General features: G+C 44.2%; 1 protein-coding gene across 7 annotated transcripts in view; it reads left to right on the top strand.

The window, feature by feature from the left end:
- The first annotated feature begins 9,810 nt into the window (after positions 1-9,810).
- The window catches only part of SLC4A11 (solute carrier family 4 member 11), a 256,975-nt gene continuing 246,754 nt past the window's right edge, over positions 9,811-20,031 (top strand). For 2 of the 7 annotated variants that reach the window (XM_045018785.1, XM_045018781.1), the window contains exons 1-2: positions 9,813-10,334; positions 14,083-14,151. In XM_045018785.1, coding sequence (XP_044874720.1) covers positions 10,277-10,334; positions 14,083-14,151 — 127 coding nt within the window. In that variant the 5' untranslated portion in view covers positions 9,813-10,276. Of the gene's footprint in view, positions 10,335-11,298; positions 11,354-14,082; positions 14,152-20,031 lie in introns of those variants that run through there. The other 5 variants (XM_045018780.1, XM_045018779.1, XM_045018782.1 and 2 more) reach the window with 5 other exon arrangements.

Genomic DNA, 20,031 nt, shown 5'->3' with positions numbered 1-20,031 from the left:
ACATCTCAAAAATCAAAAACACAACAGAGCAAGGGCTCCGAGAGCCCGGAAAGCCAGTTTTGCTGGCAGTATCTGCAGAGAGGCCAAGGTCTGACGGAGTGTAAGGATCTCACTGTGTTCTTTTCTACAGGGCATTTAGTTCTCCAAGGCTGTCATTCCCCAGCAGGCAATTCATTCACAACATTTACAGAAAGGATAACACCTACCAAGCTCCATCTACTTAGCTCAATTTGTGTTTCATTAGGTGGGGGGTGAAAAAAAACCAAAACCTGAGTGAAGACAAAGGGTCACTCAGTGGTTAATGTGAGCTTGGGAATGCTCCGTGCAGCTGTTTATCATTTTGTTCTTTGTGTTACACGAGAAAACAACCTGATTATGTGACCTGAGAAAATACTTCAGTTCTTTTAAACTTGCTGTACCTGTGTGTTCCTCATGTTACTGCACAAATGAAGGCTCATTTTCCCTAGGATGGGGCCTGCTCCAAACCTCATTTAAAGTCACTGGAAAGACGCCCTTTGAATGGACTTTGGATCAGGCCTTTAAGCAGCATGTGAGAAGCCTACTGTTAGCAGCTAATGTTTCCTACCAAGTCCTCGGAGTGCAGGTTGGATCTGTTTGTTTCTTCCTTCTATCCCCTCTGGGCCTGTGCTTGCTTTTGTTTGACCTGGCAGGCCATCAGATTGATGAATGGGATTTCACAAATAAATCACGAGGACGAGAAGAGCATAAAGATTCATTAACGGAGTTCTTCCCTGAGCTATAATGTTACACAACCAGGCACCGGAGCAAAATGTAATGTTACTATCGTGTGAACAAGGGATACTTGGCATCAAGCAAAAAATGCTGAAGGACTTCTAAACCTCATGTCGTTAGGTGCCTAATTACAAAGCTAGTTAGTTGCCTAATTCCCATTGATTTCAGGATCTGGGCCTGTTAGACATCAGCAAGGCGGTATTAACCTTGATACCTGAAAGGTTCTTAAGTTTGACACATCGACCCTCTCCCAGGTAGGGACGTGTTGGCAGTTGTAAGATTTGCTTTTGCTTTATAAATTCCTCTTTTCATCAACTAAAAGAAGATATTGCTTCTTAATAGGCAGCAGGTTTAAAACAAATAAAAGGAAGTTCTTCTTCACGCAGCGCACAGTCAACTTGTGGAACTCCTTACCTGAGGAGGTTGTGAAGGCTAGGACTATAACAATGTTTAAAAGGGGACTGGATAAATTCATGGTGGCTAAGTCCATAAATGGCTGTTAGCCAGGATGGGTAAGGAATGGTGTCCCTAGCCTCTGTTCATCAGAGGATGGAGATGGATGGCAGGAGAGAGATCACTTGATCATTGCCTGTTAGGTTCACTCCCTCTGGGGCACCTGGCATTGGCCACTGTCGGTAGACAGATACTGGGCTAGATGGACCTTTGGTCTGACCCGGTACGGCCTTTCTTATGTTCTTATGTTCTGATGTTTTAAACAACATGCAATAATATGTATGAGCAATGTTAATGCAAGCTTCAGCGTGAGGAATCAAGCACTCAGATGTTAGAAACTGCAAAGTTAGGGCTGCAAATTCAACCTTAACTCTGCCTCCTTTATGCTTCAGCCTCAGCATGGAGGTGCAGGAATGGGGTGGGAGTCTGGAGGCGGGTAGGAGAAAAGGTGGCTTTTAGGAACATTTGCATGCTTTGTACTCGCAGGCTGTCCCGAGGCAGCCTTGGCCCTCCATGTAAATTAGAACATCTGCAGGGCTGCTCTAACTTGTGCTTTGTCGGCAACTATCCCAATGGTTAATTTATCAGAAGAGGATTGTCTCCACCTCTTCTATACCACTTTTCTTCTTAAGCCCCCGGTCCTGCAGACACTTAGGCAGGTGAGTAGTCTCACTGAGTTCAATGGAACTAGTTGTGCAAAAAGTTATTCCTCTACTGAGAGTTTGCTAGAGTGAGGGTTGGGATTGTAAATGCTTTGGAGGAAGGGCCCATGTCTCCCCAGATATTTGTGCACAGCTGGTTACAATGGAGGCCCCAGTCCCAGCTGGACACCTTTGGGAGCTATGAAAATATAAAAGTTAAATTTGAATAACTCAGCAGAATGTAAACATGAGTAAAATCACTCCCTTTTGAAGATAGTACAGAGACTTGACATTACATAGCACCTATTTTATATTTTGCTCAGAAAGCAATCTCCTGCCCATTGATCAGTGTGCAGCATCCTGCCAGAATTAGGTGAAACGCAAGGCTTTGCAATCCATCCTCAACTTACAATTAACACCATGCAACACCCCTGCTGGTTCCACACTACTTCCTTCGTTGCATGACACTTCGCTGGCAATATCTTTTGGGTTACAGCTCATGTGACAAGCCCATCAACCACACTACAGTTAAGGAATTCTCCACTACTTTCAATTTTTAAATCCAGACTGGATGTTTTTCTAAAATCTCTGCTCTAGGAATTATTTGGGGGACGTTCTCTGACCTGTGTTACACAGGAGGTCAGATTAGATGATCACAACAGTCCCTTTTGGCCAGAGCCGTGGCAAGGAATTTTTGCACCCGAGGCAAGGGCTGGCTCCAGGCTCTTCGGCGGCAATTCGGCAGTGGGTCCCTGAGTCCCTATCGGAGGGAAGGACTTGCTGCTGAATTGCCGCCGAAGAATGAATGAAGCGGCCGTGGCAATTCAGCGGCAGGTCCTTCCCTCCAACAGGGACTCAGGGACCCGCTGCCAAATTGCCACCGAAGAAGCAGTGGCGGTAGAGCTGCCACCGAAGCACTGCTGATCGCGGTAGAGCTGTGCCCCTCCACTTTGCAAACCTGAGGCAGTGCCTCACTCGCCTCCCCCTTGTTACAGCCCTGCTTTTGGCCTTCAAATCTATGAGTCATGGGTCTTTTTCTCTTCTTAGTATATATGTGCCTGAAATTATAAACTTAAATCCAGGCATGTAATAAGGGAGACAGGTTACCCTAATTAAATGTTAATGTCAAAATTACATATAGTGTTATATCACCCTGCTAGAGGAACTGTTGATAAACAATGGGGTGAGAAGAAGATGTTGACTTCACAGCCTCTTCAGAGAGAGCGAGAGTGAGAGAGAGAGAGAGCGAGCGCTGAATGTGGCAGTCTTGCCATGTGAGAAGTGTCTGCTGGGGTTAAATTGAAAATACCAAATCTATTTAATTTATGGGCAAAGATTTGAATTTAGATCTCCACCTGAAAGCCTGGTGCATGTATCCACTACCCCATCTGGACCGCTACTGAAAACAAAGCTTATTGAAATATGGAGTACACGTTAGAAGGTTATGGAATAAACAGTTCCGCTAGCCACAAATATTTTGGCATCCCTTGCATCATTTAGACCGTTTCCCAGATGTAAGACTTACAGCAGTATAAGGGGGAAAGAGAGCGAGAATTATGCTTGTTAACATCCAAAAAGTCAGGGACTCCACGTATGCATCTGTCTCGCTGCCTGGAGTGTCTCCTGACTGAAAGTGCTAACCTCAGGGCAGACTGTCAAAAGCAGACCAGACACCCCAAACTGGTGGTGTAAATTTCACCAACTCAGCAACAAATGTGAACTCCTGGATCACTGTAAGAGTCTTAGCATTGAGTCTCAGACAGTGTCCTTGAGCATTCAAGTCTATCTTGCCACCAGGCAAGCTGGACTTAGTGATAAATGGTCACTTACACCAAAAATCACAACATATTCATGTTAGTCCCAAGAGACCAGTCAATTTGTACCTTAGTTCTCACACCAAAGAAACACTTGTAGCCAGTCCTACAGTAAACTAATTAAAGCTATATTAACTAGGGAAAAGAAAAGAGAGAATTGTTTACAGGTTAAAGCAGGCAACAGATATATACAAATGAGCTCAGGCTATGGTTGCAAAAGGTGATAGAGATGTCGTAATTTGTCAGCACTGAATGTCTTTTTAGGGCTAACCCAGGCTGATGCTGGCGATTTCCGTCTCATCGGTTCTTAGCTCCAGCTCTTGTAAGAGTTCAAACAGCAAAGAGATGAAAAATCTTGATGTCAGCTATCTTTATTTTTCTCTTCCAGAAGTCAGTGTGATGGAACGTGCTTTCTCGCACGTAGCCCCTTCATGGCTATAAGAGGGCCTTAAACCAGCCTTTTTGTTGTGATGTACCCCAATGCGCCACTTAGTCTTGATAGTTCTGGAAGAGCAGGGGAGCCCCTTTTCCTGCCTAGGTTCACAAGTTCAGAACAGGCATTTTTACAATGAAAGCAAAGCTTGCGTTTTACCTTATTGCGCAGGATACAGACATTACAAGTCAGATTAATGCATGCAGCAATTTACAAGCATTTCATGGAGACTAAACAGATTCTTACTGGTGTAACACCTACCTTGCACAATATTAGCACAGAAGTCTGGTTTCCACCTATGAAATTGTCACTGCCCAGCTGTCTCCTATAGACTTGGCAAAAGCTGGCACTTGGTTTACCAGCGTCACAGCCTCCCACACTCCATGCCGATTGCTGAGCAGTGATCTATGCCATGTGAGCGCTTCAGCATTCATTTTGTTGTTGCTTGTTTTACCTTCTTTATGATTATTTAGGTATGGACGCTCAGCTGACTAAATAGAGCTGAAATTACTAACAACCCAACCTTCAAGATCCTATTGGCCCAGGCACAAGCCCACCTTGAACTGAGTGTGTTAGAAATGCAGAACAAGCGGGCACCCCTCACATGTCTTAACATGTGCATGCAGTGTGCATCTGTGACTCAACAGTGATATGCTTGATTGTATCATGTGGGGAAAGCTACCATTCACCTGCCTCTGCAGCGTGGGGCATGGGTCACTTGCAGCTTTAAACTAGTGTAATTCTCTGTAACTTTAAGTCTTTAAACCATGATCTGAGGACTTCAGGAACACAGTAAGAGGTTAGGGGTCTATTACAGGAGTGGGTGGGTGAGGGTCTGTGACCTGTGACGTGCAGGAGGTCAGACTAAATGATCACGATGGTTCCTTCTGGCCTGAAAGTCTGATTCCATCATCACGTTTCTTTTGACACTTGTCCACACATACTGTCCTGAGAAATAAAAATAAATATCATAAAGAAAACAATCCTCATGATATAAATGGGGTGATTTCCAAAGGCCAACTACCATTGAAAGCCAATGGGACTTGGGCACTTGACTTTTATCCGAGCACCTGAAAAACTTCCCCAAAAGATATCAGGAGAAAAATAAGCAAATGACTATTCAGATCTCTTCCATTTTGGGCACACAGGGACTTTTTTACCATCACCTTTTACCTTGTGCAATCATTTACACCAGTGCAAATGGGTATAAAAATCTGACCATTGTGGTTTGGTAGCATTTTACACTAGAGCTGGTTGAAAATTTTCTGCCGAAGTGTTTTTCTGGAAAATGTAGTTTCTACAAAATTGAAATTTGCTACAGGAAAGTGTCTGGGTTGTCAAATTTTTTTATTTGGAACATTCAGTTTTGCTGACCTGAACTGAAACATTTTGGCTTCTGCAACACCTCATGGGAGTTTGGGCGCCTCTTATCCCAGTTATCCTGTATGGACTGGGCTTCCTCGTAGGGTTTCATCTCCCACGATGCACCATGGTGTCACCTCTGGTTGAACTGACAGGGTGCATTATGGGAATCAGTTGACCATGATACGTAATGGGAGATGTAATCCAGCTGGGAACCCATACAGGAGAATGGAAACATGGGGTACTCAAACTACATCTTTCAGATGGCACTACAACAACTCACGAGGACACCGATTAATGTCAAACCAAGCCAAAATAAAATGTTTCTATTTGGAAATGGTGAAACATTTCATTTTGATTGGGAATGTTAAAATGAAATGTTTTAAATATAATTTTTTTAGCTTTCCATTCCATGAGAAATTTCAATATTTCCATTTTTTTTCCAATTCAGGACCAGAACAAATCTTGAAATATTGGAATTTTCCACAAGATGGGAACCATTTACAAATGAGTTACAAACATGCTGCATGTACTCATAGACTGTCTTCCTGGTGACTCCTACAAACTCTTCCCACCTGCAACCTGTGCTCCTCCCTCAAGTTCCATGCAGGCTGTTACACTAATAAAGGATATACCCAAGGTGAAAGTGTGATCCTGAACCAATACATTTTCACATTGCAGCTACACAATGACCACAAGTCATTACCAAATGATTGCTATTCAGTGACTTAAGTGAAATGAGCTGGCAGTGTCAGTGCATATCCCAGAAACCACCATAGTTGACACTAATTGGTAATCTCAGCAGAGTCCAAGGACTGAATGAACCAGCATCTGATATATCTTTTTCTTCCTAAAGGTGATGTTTTTAAAGCAGATTTGAAGCATATTAATTCTGTGTGTATTTGTACTATGATTACCTTTCCTATATTGGTCTGGGCTCAATCCTTCTCAACTCACTAATTCACAACACTGTTGCAGATCAATGTGCAATATTATGCGTAAGTAACACAAGCAAGATCTGGCCATTTGTGGTTAGATGACTACAGACCTCAGGACCATTAATCAGGCAACTTTGTGAACATTAAATTCATGAAAAATCTTCACCCAGGATAACATTCTTGCTTCCTGCAACTGACTGGTATGAGAGTTGGAGAAATGTGTACCTGGGGCTGTTCCCACAGTTCGCAATCACGCTGAGAAGGTAGAATCCAGAAGTGGATCCAAATCCAAACTTTCCCAAAGTTTGAGGGAGTTCAGGTCCAGTGTTCCAGTTCAGGCCCACCTCCAAACCTTCCATCCATCCTACAAGATGCTACAAGATATCAGTACAGTATAGAACTAACTCCCACAAAGGGATTATCAGCTCACCTATAGAATCATATAACCGTAGGTCTGGAAGGGACCTTGAGAAGTCATATAGTCCAGTCCTCTGCACTCATGGCAGGACTAAGTATTATCTAGAACATCCCTTACGGGTGTTTGTCTAACCTGCTCTCAAAAATCTCCAACAATGGAGATTTCACAACCTCCCAAGCAATTTATTCCAGCGCTTAACTACCCTGACAGTCACTTACCAATTCCCTCTTTAAAAAGCATATCCTATCACTCAGAATCCTTGACTTCTAGGAACACCTGAACACAGAGGCGATATAGTACTTGGTAATAAATGTAATTGAAAACGTTGAATCTGGCAAACTTTATTCCTATTTACCAAACCTTATAATGTGACATTGACTGTTATATGTGTGACTTCTGACTCTGCTATCAGCGCTTCATATCCCGATGTAGATGTTATATGACGCAATAGTAATAAATGCACATTTCTCCTTAAATACTCCAAGATGACACCCATCTTCAGTCACCTGGACAGATTCACTGGTTCTAGCTCAAGGAGCTTTAACCAGAAGAAGAAACAGAAATGAGTTTCTCCTTGACAATATAGAAAGTATATTATTTTCCTGCTCATATATCTCAACAAAGGCAGCTGAACTGACTTTACCCAAACTTTCAATAAAAATAATAAGTCCTTCACCTGTAGACTAAAACCCAACATGGAAAATTTCAACCCAAAGAGAATATACTTGATGTTCGTAAAGCACCTGAAGAGAGCGGGGCTAGAATGGAAACTGGAACTCAACTTTGTCTACACTGATTGCCATTATCGTTTCTCCTCAGTTTCCATACAGTGGTATCTGAGGTACCACAATATTTCCCCGATGCAGCACTTGCATCAGCAAACAGCTGCAATGTCTCAGATATCACAGTGAGTAAATGCTGGCTCTCTGGTGTCAACTAATATATAATGCAAAACACATTATTTTGAACTGGCTAGAGCAAGAAGTTGGGTTTCAAGAATCCCAGCCTCTGCCACTGATTCACTATGTGATCTTGGGGAAGACACAACTGCTCGATGGCTTAGTGATCCACTTAATAAAATGGTGGTTATAATGCTTTCCTGGTCCAGCAGAGGTTTTGGCTAACGTAGGCTAGTCCTTACCTGTTCTGACACCACGCTGCACCCCAGAAGCGGCCAGCAGCAAGTCCGGATCCTAGGCAGGGGTGCCATGGGGCTCTGCGTGCTGCCCCCACCCCGAGCTCCGGCTCCATGAGCTGGGGGCGAGGGCGGTGCCTGCAGACACAAGCTGCACGGAGCTGCTTGCATACCTCTGCCTAGGAGCCAGACCTGCTGCTGGCCACTTCTGGGACTTAATGGGCAGCAGGTTTAAAACAAATAAAAGGAAGTTCTTCTTCACACAGCGCACAGTCAACCTGTGGAACTCCTTGCCTGGGGAGGTTGTGAAGGCTAGGACTGTAACAGGGTTTAAAAGAGAACTAGATAAATTCATGGAGATTAAGTCCATTGATGGCTATTAGCCAGGATGGGTAAGGAATGGTGTCCCTAGCCTCTGTTTGTCAGAGGGTGGAGATGGATGGCAGGAGAGAGATCACTTGATCATTGCCTGTTAGGTTCACTCCCTCTGGGGCACCTGGCTTTGGCCACTGTCGGTAGACAAGATACGGGCTGGATGGACCTTTGGTCTGACCCAGTGTGGCTGTTCTTATGTGGTACCAGGACAGGCAGTAAGCCTGCCTTAGAACCCGTGCTGTGCCACTGCGCGAGGTAAGCCTGTGCCCCAATCCCTTGCCCCAGCCCTGAGCACCCCAAAAACTAAAGCCCCTTCCTGAACCCCAAACCCCTCATCCCTGGGCCCAGCCCAGAGCCTGCGCCCTCAGCCCAGAGCCCTGACCCCCCCCCGCACTCCTGCCCAGCTCAGAGTCCCCTCCCACACCCTGAACCCCTCATTCCCAGCCCCGCCCTGCAGCCATGACCCCCGCACCCCATCCCTCTGCCCCAGCCCTCACCCCCTTTCACACCCCAAACCCCTCATCCCCAGCTCCGTTGGGTCGCAGGCATCAGCAATTTTCTTCAACTGGGTCACCAGAAAAAAAGTTTGAAAACCACTGAGCTAGATGGTCCCTTCTGGTCTTGGAATCTATGGTCTTGTTTGCCAGAAGCTGGGAATGGGTGACAGGGAATGGATCACTTGATGATTCCCTGTTCTGTTCATTCCCTCTGGGGCACCTAGCATTGGCCACTGTCGGAAGACAGGAGACTGGGCTAGATGGACTTTTGGTCTGACCCAGTATGGCCGTTCTTATGTTCTTTTGAATCAAGAGCAAATGATGAATGGTGAATTATTTTTATTTAAATAAGTCTTTGGGGGCATTTTCTCTCCTTAGGATTCAGGATTGTGGCATCAAACTACCCCTTTGAGGCCACTGAAGTCTCTATAATAACAATACAGACTGGCTTATATTTCTTTTATTTATATGGCTTTGGCCTGTTTTTAATCAGGGGACCCTACCAAAGAAGATGCACTGCACAGAACGGTGTTTTGACACTGTGAAGGGGCAGTTGCTCTGGGGAAACGGCTGGAGCGTGGTGTTTGTGGGTATTGTAGGCAGCCCAAGACCTAAAATGTTCCTCTGCAGAAATGTTCAGTAAGTACAAAAGTGTATCCCAGAAACTGAATGCAGCTTGCAAACACTGCCCCATTACAAAGGTTCTTTCTCACAAGCAGCCCCTGAAAATCCCCAAAACACAACCCCATTTTAGGCGTGTTCACAACCTCACTCATTCCTAGCTTAATCATGCTTCTGATTCCCTCATCCAGCCCCTTCAGTAACTAGCTCCCAGGAGAAACCTTTGAGAAACAGCTTCTTTCTGACCCAAGGATGAACCTTTTCTACCTAGAGACAGAACCCAGCAGCACACAGGTGGGCTGTGCCTTCTCACAGCTCCACCTCTCCCAGAGCTAACAGGATCACCTGTACCCAGCTCTTCTCTCAGCTCAGAACCAACCACTCTCTCATGAGGGGTTGGTTTGTTTTTCAAACTCCTGGAAGATTCCAGGAGGCAACAGTTAAACCAGCACCAGGGGTAGGTTGGTAGCGCTGTTAGAGCAGGTGGGTTCTGCACAGTTCTCCTCAGCTTTGGACTCAAAGCTGAGCTGCAGGCTTGTGAGCAGGGGAGCCTTAAGTAAAGCAATGAGCCCTGAGGAAAAGCTGGTAGCACCTTAAGGGGAGAGTGGAAGACATGGGTTGTTCCCTTCACACACCCACCACTAGTGATAGGTAAAGCAGCTTCCCCCCATGTACCTTCCTCTCACCCAGAGACAGGATGATCTTCCAAGGCACATTGCAGGGGTGTTTATAGGTGGGAACACTCCCTCCCCCCCTCATTTCCCACAAGTCTAAGGGTCAAAGAAGGGAGGAAAAGGCAGCTTTGGTCCTTCTGCTGTATCCTGTCCTCTTAAAAGATGAAAGCTGAGTCAAAGAGAACTGAGAGTGAGGGAAATCTTCTCTCCATAGAAGAAGGTAAGAATTGAATTGCTCATGTTTTGCTGGCTTCTCAATTAACTGCAGCTGCTCGAAGAGCAGGGAGATATTAAAGACACTACAGTGAAAGCCTCTGGTTCATGTGCAATGGGTGGTCAAAAAGGAAAACAAAATAATAGGTTGTAGATGGAGTGGGATAGAGACTAAAACTGAAAATATGATGCTAGTTTTCAAATTGGTGGTTTATCCCTACTCGGAATGTTGTGGTCAGTTCAGGTTGCCTTCCCTCCCTGCCACCCAGCGTTCAGATTCAGAGACAGACGGCCAAATGACTAGCGTTAGTGAGGGACTTCCATACAAAGAGAGCATGAAAAGAGAAGGGCTATTAGTTAGAAAGGCAAAGTGGTAGATGTGTACACAGTAATGACAACAGGGGGTCATTCAGTGAAATTCAAAGGCATCACATCTTAAACTGAACAAAGGAAATAGCTTTTGCCTAATGGGCCTGTGGACCTTGGGGCCAGGTGGCATCAGTTAGGAGAAGAGCTTAGTCAATTGCTTAGTGGAATGCTTTGTAAGAGCAATGAGAGAGGATATTTTTTTTAAAAATGTAGAACCTTCATTTTTGAGGGCAGAAGCCAACTACTAACTAATGGATGAGGAGCAGTTGCTTCCCAACACCCATGGGCAAGTTATTCTGTAATTATCTACCACAGAGTTGCTTGCACCTCCCTGTGATTCATCTGGTCCTGGTTGCTGTCAGATACAGGGTCAAGGATTGGATGGATTACTGGTCTGACCTGTTATGGCCAATTGGTATGTTGTAAAATGAGCACCCATCACGGAAAAGGGGTTGCAGCTGGTCTGAAGCAGAGCGTGAACAGTAACTGGGTGTGATGGGGTAGACTTAGCTGAATTCTGAGCTGGGACTTTAGCTACTTAGGGCCAATTTTTCTCCCTTGCTGAGGGGGGAAATCAGGCAAGAGCAGCAGAGGCTACCAGCTTATTGCTGAGGGGAATGGGGCCAGGAGTCTTTCCTGCCACCCACATAAACACAGGTAATGGTGGCCTAATTTCCCTAGAAAGGGCTCAAGGACTGAGTAATAGAGGCTTATCATGGAGGGAACTGGGTCATGAGATACTGGTTCTATTGCGGTGACTTGGAAATCCTTGAAGGTGCATCTTTCATAGACTTATATCTGCCACTCTTTCCCCTCTCCCCCACCCAGCCATAGCCCTTCCCTGGGATCACTTGTCTCCAAGGTGGCTGTAAGCAGGCTGTGAGATTTCCCTTCAGTCCCTGCTTCCAGCTGCTGGGGGATGCTGGGGCAGTGGGATTGGGGGCAACTGGGCTGCCAGCACTGTAGGGCTGGAAGGGACCTTGAGAGGTCATCGAGTCCAGCCCCTTATGCTGAAGCAGGACTGAGTAAACCTAAATCATCCCTGATAGTGTTTGCTAAACCTGTTCTTAAAAGCCTCCAGTGATGGGGTTCCACAACCTCCCTTGGAAGCCTGTTCCAGAGCTTAACTACCCTTACTTTTGGAAAGTTTTTCCTAATGTCTAACCTAAATCTCCCTGAGCTAATGAAGCCCATTATATCATGTCCTTCCTTCGGTGGAGATTGAGAACAATTGATCTTCATTCCGTTTTATAACAGCCCTTAATGTATCTGAAGACTGTTGTCAGGTCCCCACTCAGTCATCTTTTCTCAAGACTAAACATACCCATTTTTTTAAAGCTTTTCTCAGAGGTCAGGTTTTCTAAACCGTTTATTATTTTTGTTGCTCTCCTTTGGATCCTGTCCAATTTATCTACATCTTTGTTATAGCATGGTGCCCAGAATTGGACACCGCTCTCCAGCTGAGGCCTCACAAGTGCCAAGTACAGCAGGACAATTACCCTCCTGTGTCTTACACACAACACTCCTGTTAATACGCCCCAGAAGGTTAATGGCATTTTTTTGCAACTGCATCACATTGTTGACTCCTATTTCATTTATGATCCACTGTTACCCCCCCAGATCCTTTTCAGCGGTACTACCACCTAGTATTCCACTTGTACTGGATTGACTATGCCACTTTCCACTGTAGAAGTGAGATGCACTCTCATCATAGTCTAATCCCGGGCTTCTCTTAAGCAGACTGACGCTGGTACCAAATTTAGTTCCACTGTGTGGGCTAGAAAGCTTTTCTGCCATTACAAGATGACCAAGTTTATTTTCACTTTACCTTAAAGCCCTTACTTGAACCCAGGTCTTCAGGAGTGAAAGACTTGAACTAGGTTGATTTGCCCGTCATCAGGAGGCTTTTGAATGAATTGCCTGGGATTGTTCGGGGTTATACATGTGCTATCCTTTGTTCCAAGAAATGTTTAGGGTGATGCAAGAAAGCATATAACCATTAAAATAGTTTACACCATGTCCTGTTCTCTTGCTAGGAGAGCATGTTCAAATGAAATGATTAAGCCAAGAGAAAGATAAGATGCCCAGGCTGCCCTCTTCAAAGCACGATTTTATATATATAATATAAAATCTATACCCTAGCATAACAGGCACTTGAGTTTCATCCTTTTAAGCTTTACACTAATTTTAAGTAAAGTTCACCCAGAACTTGAGCAAAAGACCTCAGATATCCCCCTACACGTCTCAAATGAAACTAGAGGCCATTTGAATGTGGCAAATGTAAGTCGGGCTAAAATATTTATCATAACTTACTCTCTTGCAAAGCTTAGTATTACAGAATTACAAATTAAAAAATATACACACATCAGAAAATTTGAAATTTTTCTTTGAACATGATGCTTTAATTTTACAATTCACAAAAATCTAATTTAAATAACGGAGGCTATGTCTACACTACAGTTTATGTTGCTCGGGGGGGTGAATAAATCACCCCCTGAGCGACATAAGTTAAAACGTCATAAGCGCTGGGGTGGACAGCACTAAATTGGTGGGAGAGCGTCTCCACTGACATAGCTTCTGCCGCTTGCAGGGGCTAGAATAGTTAAGCTGACATGGGTGCAACTGTGCCACTGTAAACTCTCTAGTGTAGACATGGCCTGAGCCCTGGTTATACATCCAAATAAGCTGTTGTGCTACGTGTCTTCTTGCTATTTGCATCTGTGTAACTTGTCAATGGGAGCTACAGATATACACTGAAACTAGACCCGTTAAGACTGAAAATCAGCAGTCTGCAGCTTCTATAATTAACTTTAATACAAAATGGAATTGAGAAATGCATTGATCTTCTCTAGTAACTAACAAGGAACCACTCTACACTGTTAGTTTATTTTTGCTAGTCTGAACTAAAACTGAACTAAACAGATATTGAAAAGTTAAAAATTCCTGTTTGTTTTTATTCCTAGTACCAATACCATGATTTACAGGGAAATATACCTGCTGTAATGAAAAAAAGAAAGAGACACAAAGCTACACCAGATACAAGACCTCAGGAATGTACTCTAAATGAAACTCCATTGCATTAATCAATAAGTGCAAACTGTGGCTATGACAGTCCTCAGCAAGAAGGGTTTCCTGTCTAAGCGGCAGTAACTCTTCTGACTGTGGATTATTGTTCCTTCTGTGCCAGATTTTACAGTTCCTCTAATACATCTGGGAGAACTGTCTCAAAGTAATCTGCAACTTTCTTGACAACTCCCCACTCTCTGTCTCCTGCTAAGAACTGTAGCCTGTTGCATACGGGATAAGAAAACAGTTACTCTCAGTAAATAGTTGTGTATTCTTCGTCGTCATATACATATAATATACCCACTCTTTTTCTTGTTCAGTTTTTAGAATCTTTGGCAAGCCACTGCTTCCACCTCCAGATCCCTGGAGTGTTCCCATGTCATTACCCGGTATGTGAAACAGGCTAAAAGGGGGACGATACCTTACTTTATGTATTGCACAAAGTAATTATACATCTTCCTTAATCCATAAGAATCTACAACATCAGTCTAAGGAACTCATGCAGCCCATAGTATCTAAGCACTTCAAAATCTTTAATGTACATATCCTCACAACACCTCTCAAGTAGGGTGGTGCTATTATGCATGATTTGCAGATGGGGAACAGACACAGAAACTCAAATCACACCAGCGTGCAGGGACTTAGTCAAAGTTTCCCATGCCCCAGGCTCATGTCCTAACCATTGGACTGTCCTTTCTTGCTATAACAGCCAAACATCAGTATGTGTTTTCTTTCTGAAGGCTATTATTGAGGTCCCATCCTGTTCAGCTACAACTCTTCTGCAACTCTTTGAACACAAACTGTATTCTCCAGTCAAATTGCAAAAAAGGAAAAATTGAAGAGCAGGGGGGTGGGAAACCTTTCATAGTCTTGTGAAGTCAGTTGGAGCAAAGTTGCTTTATACCAGCTGAGATCTGACTGAGTGGCTTTAATTTAAAATTTACAAGAAAAATGCTCTATGGTGCAGAACTAGGCGTCATAAAGATCCTTTTCAATGTGGGTCTTGCTTAGAAGTGTGGCCAGGTCTCTTAAGAGTTAATTACTCTTCTGAACCTTGAGGATGCTGTGGTGTTTCCTAGAATGTGGGTCCTTGCCATCCCCACAACTCCTCTCTGATCTTTTGCTTTCCTACAAAGGCATTCAAAGGAGTGGGTCTTTTTTTAACTGCTTGGCGTTTGCCAATTACATTCTCTCTGGGCCTTGTGTTTTACACATTGCTCAGACTTTGGCTTTAATGAAATACATAGATTGCGTTTGTCAGTCCTGCAGGTCTGTTATTACATTTCTCTTGTGTTTGTGTAGAGAGGCGAATGAATGCGAATTACCGTAAGATTAGGATGACCTCAATACTTCCATATGGCAGAGGCATGGATGTCTTCCCAAATAAGTGGTAGTTAAGACTTTATCACACCCAACACAGTCGCTCCTGCTACAAAACATATCTTGACTCCAGTACATTATTCATTTCTGTTCTTCTAGGATCTGATCCAAAGCCTATTGAAACCAATGGAAAGACTCCAACACAGAACAGGGGGCTTTGGGTTCATTTCTATGCTTCCTCCTTTTCGAAGCACTCTTTTACTATAGCGCCAATGTCCTTGGTATGTATAGTGTGTGGTATGCTTAGTGTCACACTCATAAGTGCTGCGTATTCTTATGAGAGCTGGTTGGGAATTTTCCATCCAAATGATTTTTCAACAGGAAAAGCAATTTCCACAAAATAAAAATTATCCTGTAGAAAATTAGATTGTTGCCAAAAATTGTAGATTTTTCTATTGGGAGAAAATCAAAACATCTTGTTTCGGGTGAGCTCAATCTGAGTTGAAATATTTTGCTTGATTGAACTGCTGTGAAATATTTGGTTTTGCATCAGTCCAACATTAAACTGTTTCCCCTAATGTGGCATATTGCCTCATGGGAGATGTACTTTGGGTCTGATGTTCCCTTTCCCCATAGTTCTTGTGCTGATGTTCTGGTTTAAAGTTAAGTTTCCTAATTTATTTATTTGTAATTGAGTCTTTGATTTTCTGCATGAAATATCCACTCAGAAGTGTGTGATTGTCACTTAACACCCAATACTGTCAAATGCAGAAAGTAAATAAACTTGGAAAAACTATTTTTCTGTAATCTTTCAGTTATTCTAATTTTGTAACAAAAAAAACCATGCGTTTTTTTTTAAGTTGATCATTTAAGTTCCAAATGTAGTGTTTTTTTTACAAGACTTCTCATGAAAAGAGTTGATTTCTTGTTTAAAATTTTCTAGTGTGCAGAAAGGGGAAAGGAAAATGGGGAAGGATTTAAATATCCCACAATAGTGCTGGAAACCTGGATGTGACAAATGTGTTACTTATCTGTATTCTTTTATAGCACCCAGTGTGCTATAAAGGCACCTTGCATCCCTAAAACCAACAACTGATGAAAATATGATTCCACTGTCAAACTGCTACCTCGGGATTTAGTAGGTACAATGATCTGCTAGTGGCTTCTCATTAATTAAAAATAGTTTAACTAAAAGCCTGGCTGAAGAAGATCCTCTATGCTGTTTTCCAAAGTGTGCCAAACCTCATTCAATCCTGTTAATTTATTAGAACCAGAAAGTGAAATTGACGGCTTCAGTTGCGCTCTCCAAGCAGAGCACAATATCAAAAGTCAGCACAGAAAAGTAAACTCTGTGTTTTAAAAATTCTTCCAGTTCTACAGTGTTAATAAAACAGGCAAGGAGTTCTTAAATACGGCTTATCTTGATAATGGACAGTGTCTTATGCCACAAAAAGTACATGCAAATGATGTTTATAGACTGTTCAAGAGCAAGGAGTTTATGAATTAGGCTGACATTTTGCTACCTAGTCCACCTCACTTACTGACTGTAGCAGATAATGTAGCACTAAAGGTATTAAAAAGGACTTACTGTTTGGAAAGCTCCTGGAGTATCTAGTTTCAGTGTAATAGGCTAAGGATGGATTATCATTTGTTACAGGGAGGCAAAACTCTCATGTTTAACCATCTTTGATTATGTCAATATACTTACAGGTGGGATTGTGAGGGCAATATTTCTTTCTCTACGTTAGAATGGCTAGCTCCGGGTGCTTTGCAGTCTGAGACGTGCATTCTGTGCTCCAGGAGAGGCAGAATAGGCCAGACTTATGCCAAAGACCTGCGGTTTACAAGGCGGTACTGACACCCCGGTTCTTGGTAGGAGTGGACACAATTGCACTTCAGAGCCTTCAGCCTGTTCTCTCACAGAGGTTCCAGAGGATAGTATTGGCCAACTGCTCTCCTGCACTGTGAGTTATTTTATGTGGGGCCTACAAGGTTTTTTGCTTCCCACGGTTGTTCCACTAGCCTCCTATGTACAATTAAGGCTTGATCCTGCCAGGCACTCTGTTCTCATCCAGGAAAGCGTGTGGGCACGTAAACATAATTACGGCCAGGCTGGGTCAGACCAATGGTCCATCTACCCCAATATCCTGTCCTCTGATAGTGATCAGTGCCAGCTACTGCAGAGGGAGGGAAAAGAACAGGGCAATTATTGAGTGATCTGTCCCTTATATCCCAGCCCCAGCTTCTAGCAGTCAGAGGCTTAGGGACACCCAGCGCATGGGGTTGTCCCCCTGCCCATCTTGGCTAATAGGTCAATCGATGGTTATCCTCCATGAACTTCTCTAATTCTTCTTTGAACCCAGTTATAATTTTAGCCTTCACAACATCCCCTGGCAACGAGTTCCACAGCTCGACTGCGTTGGGTGAAGAAGTACTTCCTGATGCTTGTCTTAAACCTGCTGCCTCTTAATTTCATTGGGTGACCCCTGGTTCTTGTGTTATGTGAAGGAACAAATAACACCTCCCCCATTCACTTTCTCCACAACACGCTTGATTAGCTTCAAGCATGTGACTAGCCCCATTGACATCAATGAAGCTATTCATGTGCATGAAGTTAAGCTGCGCTTAAAAGTGCTTTGCTGGGCAGGAACAGAATGCCTGGCACCTGGCAGGACTGAGCCCGTAGTGAGGAGATGTGAGCCAAAGGGTGCTCCGTTTGCTGATCGCCTCCAGCTTTATAGCTCTGTCATTGGATTTGCACAGTGCAGTGGAAGGCATTTCCCAGCGACTGGGCTTGACTAAGGAATAGATGAAAGTGAGCTGGCTGAAGCTCACTCCTGGATGATTGAAGTGATGATGACGGATTAAGGGGCAGGTAAGTGGAGGAGTTAGCCAGGGCTGAGTTGGCTCCAGGTCTCTCCTCTGCTTTGCAGGAGTATAGCTAATATTTGTGAGCAAGGTCTAAGGGGCTCTGCTTACATCCCCAGCCGCTTCTCGATGATCAAATAGTAGCATGTCTAAGATTGCTGTTCTGTTTTCTTCATCTGCATCATGTCAGGTGGTCATGGCCTTTCCTTTTGGATGCAGAACTTGGTGCCATGCTGCCTTTTTGTCACCTCTCTACTGGACAACTGCATGGTGCTCATGTAGGGTTACATACTAAATCCATTTGAAACCAACACCAGTGTAGAACATGTCAACCTGCTTGGTAAGAGCTTTTTGCCATGGGTCTGTTAGGCCCTTGTGTCACGGAGTCCCCAGCAATGCTCTGGAACTGCTCCCTGCAAAGCCAGTCAGGACTCTGGGGAACCTCCTCTCCCTTGGAGCAGACTGTCTTCAGGACAAGAAGCTCACACGGCTTCACCTTCCTGGGTCTGACCTTGGAGCATTCAGCATATGCCCCTCCATGCGCTTTCCACAGCAAGTCCACCCCGGCGGGGTCCTGGGGAAGCCAGAGGGTCCTGCACCCCCACTTCGCAGTCAGACGTGACTCTTAGCCAGGCAGTAAAACAGAGGTTTATTAGATGACAGGAACACGATCTAAAACAAAGCTTGTAGGTACAGAGAACAGGACCCCTCAGCCGGGTCCATTCTGGGGCCCAGTGAGCCAGACAACCCCATTTGCCTTCACTTCCCGTCCCCAGCCAGCTCCCAACTGAAACCCTCTCCAGCCCCTCCTTTCTGGCCTTTGTCTCTTTCTTGAGCTAGGCAGTCACCTGATCTTTTTCACCTTTAGCCATCCCCTTGCAGGGGGGAAGGGCCCCAGTCATTTGTTGCCAGGAGACAGTGTGTCAGCCATTTAGATACGCTGGAGACTTAAGAAATGCATAGGGGAAACTGAGGCACCCACACAGTATTCAGAGGAAACATTAAGAACAGTCTCACTTTGTCACACCATGCTCCCGGATCTGCATGGCTGTTAATTGGGCACTGGGCTTACACTGCTATTTTTCACTCTTAAAAAGCCCTAAATGACCTGGAACTGCTTACCTGAGAGACCGTATGTCTCCCTATGTCATCCTCCTGCAGTTGAGATCATGGGGGCATTTCAGCTGGATCTTCTATAAAGGGCAAGGGACTGCTGGAGGAGCATTCTAAGTGGCCCCTTTGCTTTGGAATGCCCCATCTCCGTTAGCCTGAAGTAGCCCAGATCTATTGACCTTCTGGCCACCCTGCGAAGCCCTTCTGTTTGAGTGGGCATCTGTGGAGTTCTGAAGCTGTTGAGTGTAGCTGATTTCTGAGTGGTAGGAAGGTGTTTTGGGGGTGGAGTGTTAAACCATAGTCTCTTGGCTGGTGAGATGTGCGTGGGAGAAGTGCTGTTGCAGTTCTATTGCATAATTCCTGTGGCATTGTGTTAGACGTATGTCAGAGCTTTAGATTGGCGCCTCTTGGTGTGAGGCTTCTTTGCAGTCTTGACATACGCTAAATCAGGTGTGACTGCAGCATGTGTAGACATACCCAAGATATCTGTGCTGTAGTGAGCTCGAATAATAGCTGTGAAGCCAGGACCACATGGACTAGCTGTTTGAGTACATACCCAGGGTCCTGGGTGGGCTTAGACAGCTCGTGTTGCCACAGCTTTACTGCCATTGTTAGCTCAAAGCTAACTTAGCTATGTCTACATGTGCTGCAGTCATGCCTGCCTGCTGTGTAGACAGACCCTCAGAAAGAAAATTACATGTGGTACTTGCAGCATCTTCCAGCAAGAGCTGATGGAGCTTGAATAATTTTTCTCTGTCTTCAGAATTCTGTGCAGCTTTTGAAATACCCACCGGGCATTTGGAACGAATGAGAATACATTCCCAGAACAAAAAAAATTGCATCACTGTTCCCATAAAGAGATGTTAAGACCAATGCTTCCAGATGTCACACATTGGTTCTGTCTCTGTTTAACTATAGGAACACTTATTTAACAATTTGCAATTAAAAATGTATAAAATGAAACACAA

Source organism: Mauremys mutica, chromosome 5 (genome assembly GCF_020497125.1).
Source record: "Mauremys mutica isolate MM-2020 ecotype Southern chromosome 5, ASM2049712v1, whole genome shotgun sequence".
Classification (NCBI taxonomy): Eukaryota; Metazoa; Chordata; order Testudines; family Geoemydidae; genus Mauremys; species Mauremys mutica.
The sequence above is the reverse complement of the archived record's forward strand: the minus strand, read 5'-3'. Positions and strand labels throughout refer to the sequence as shown.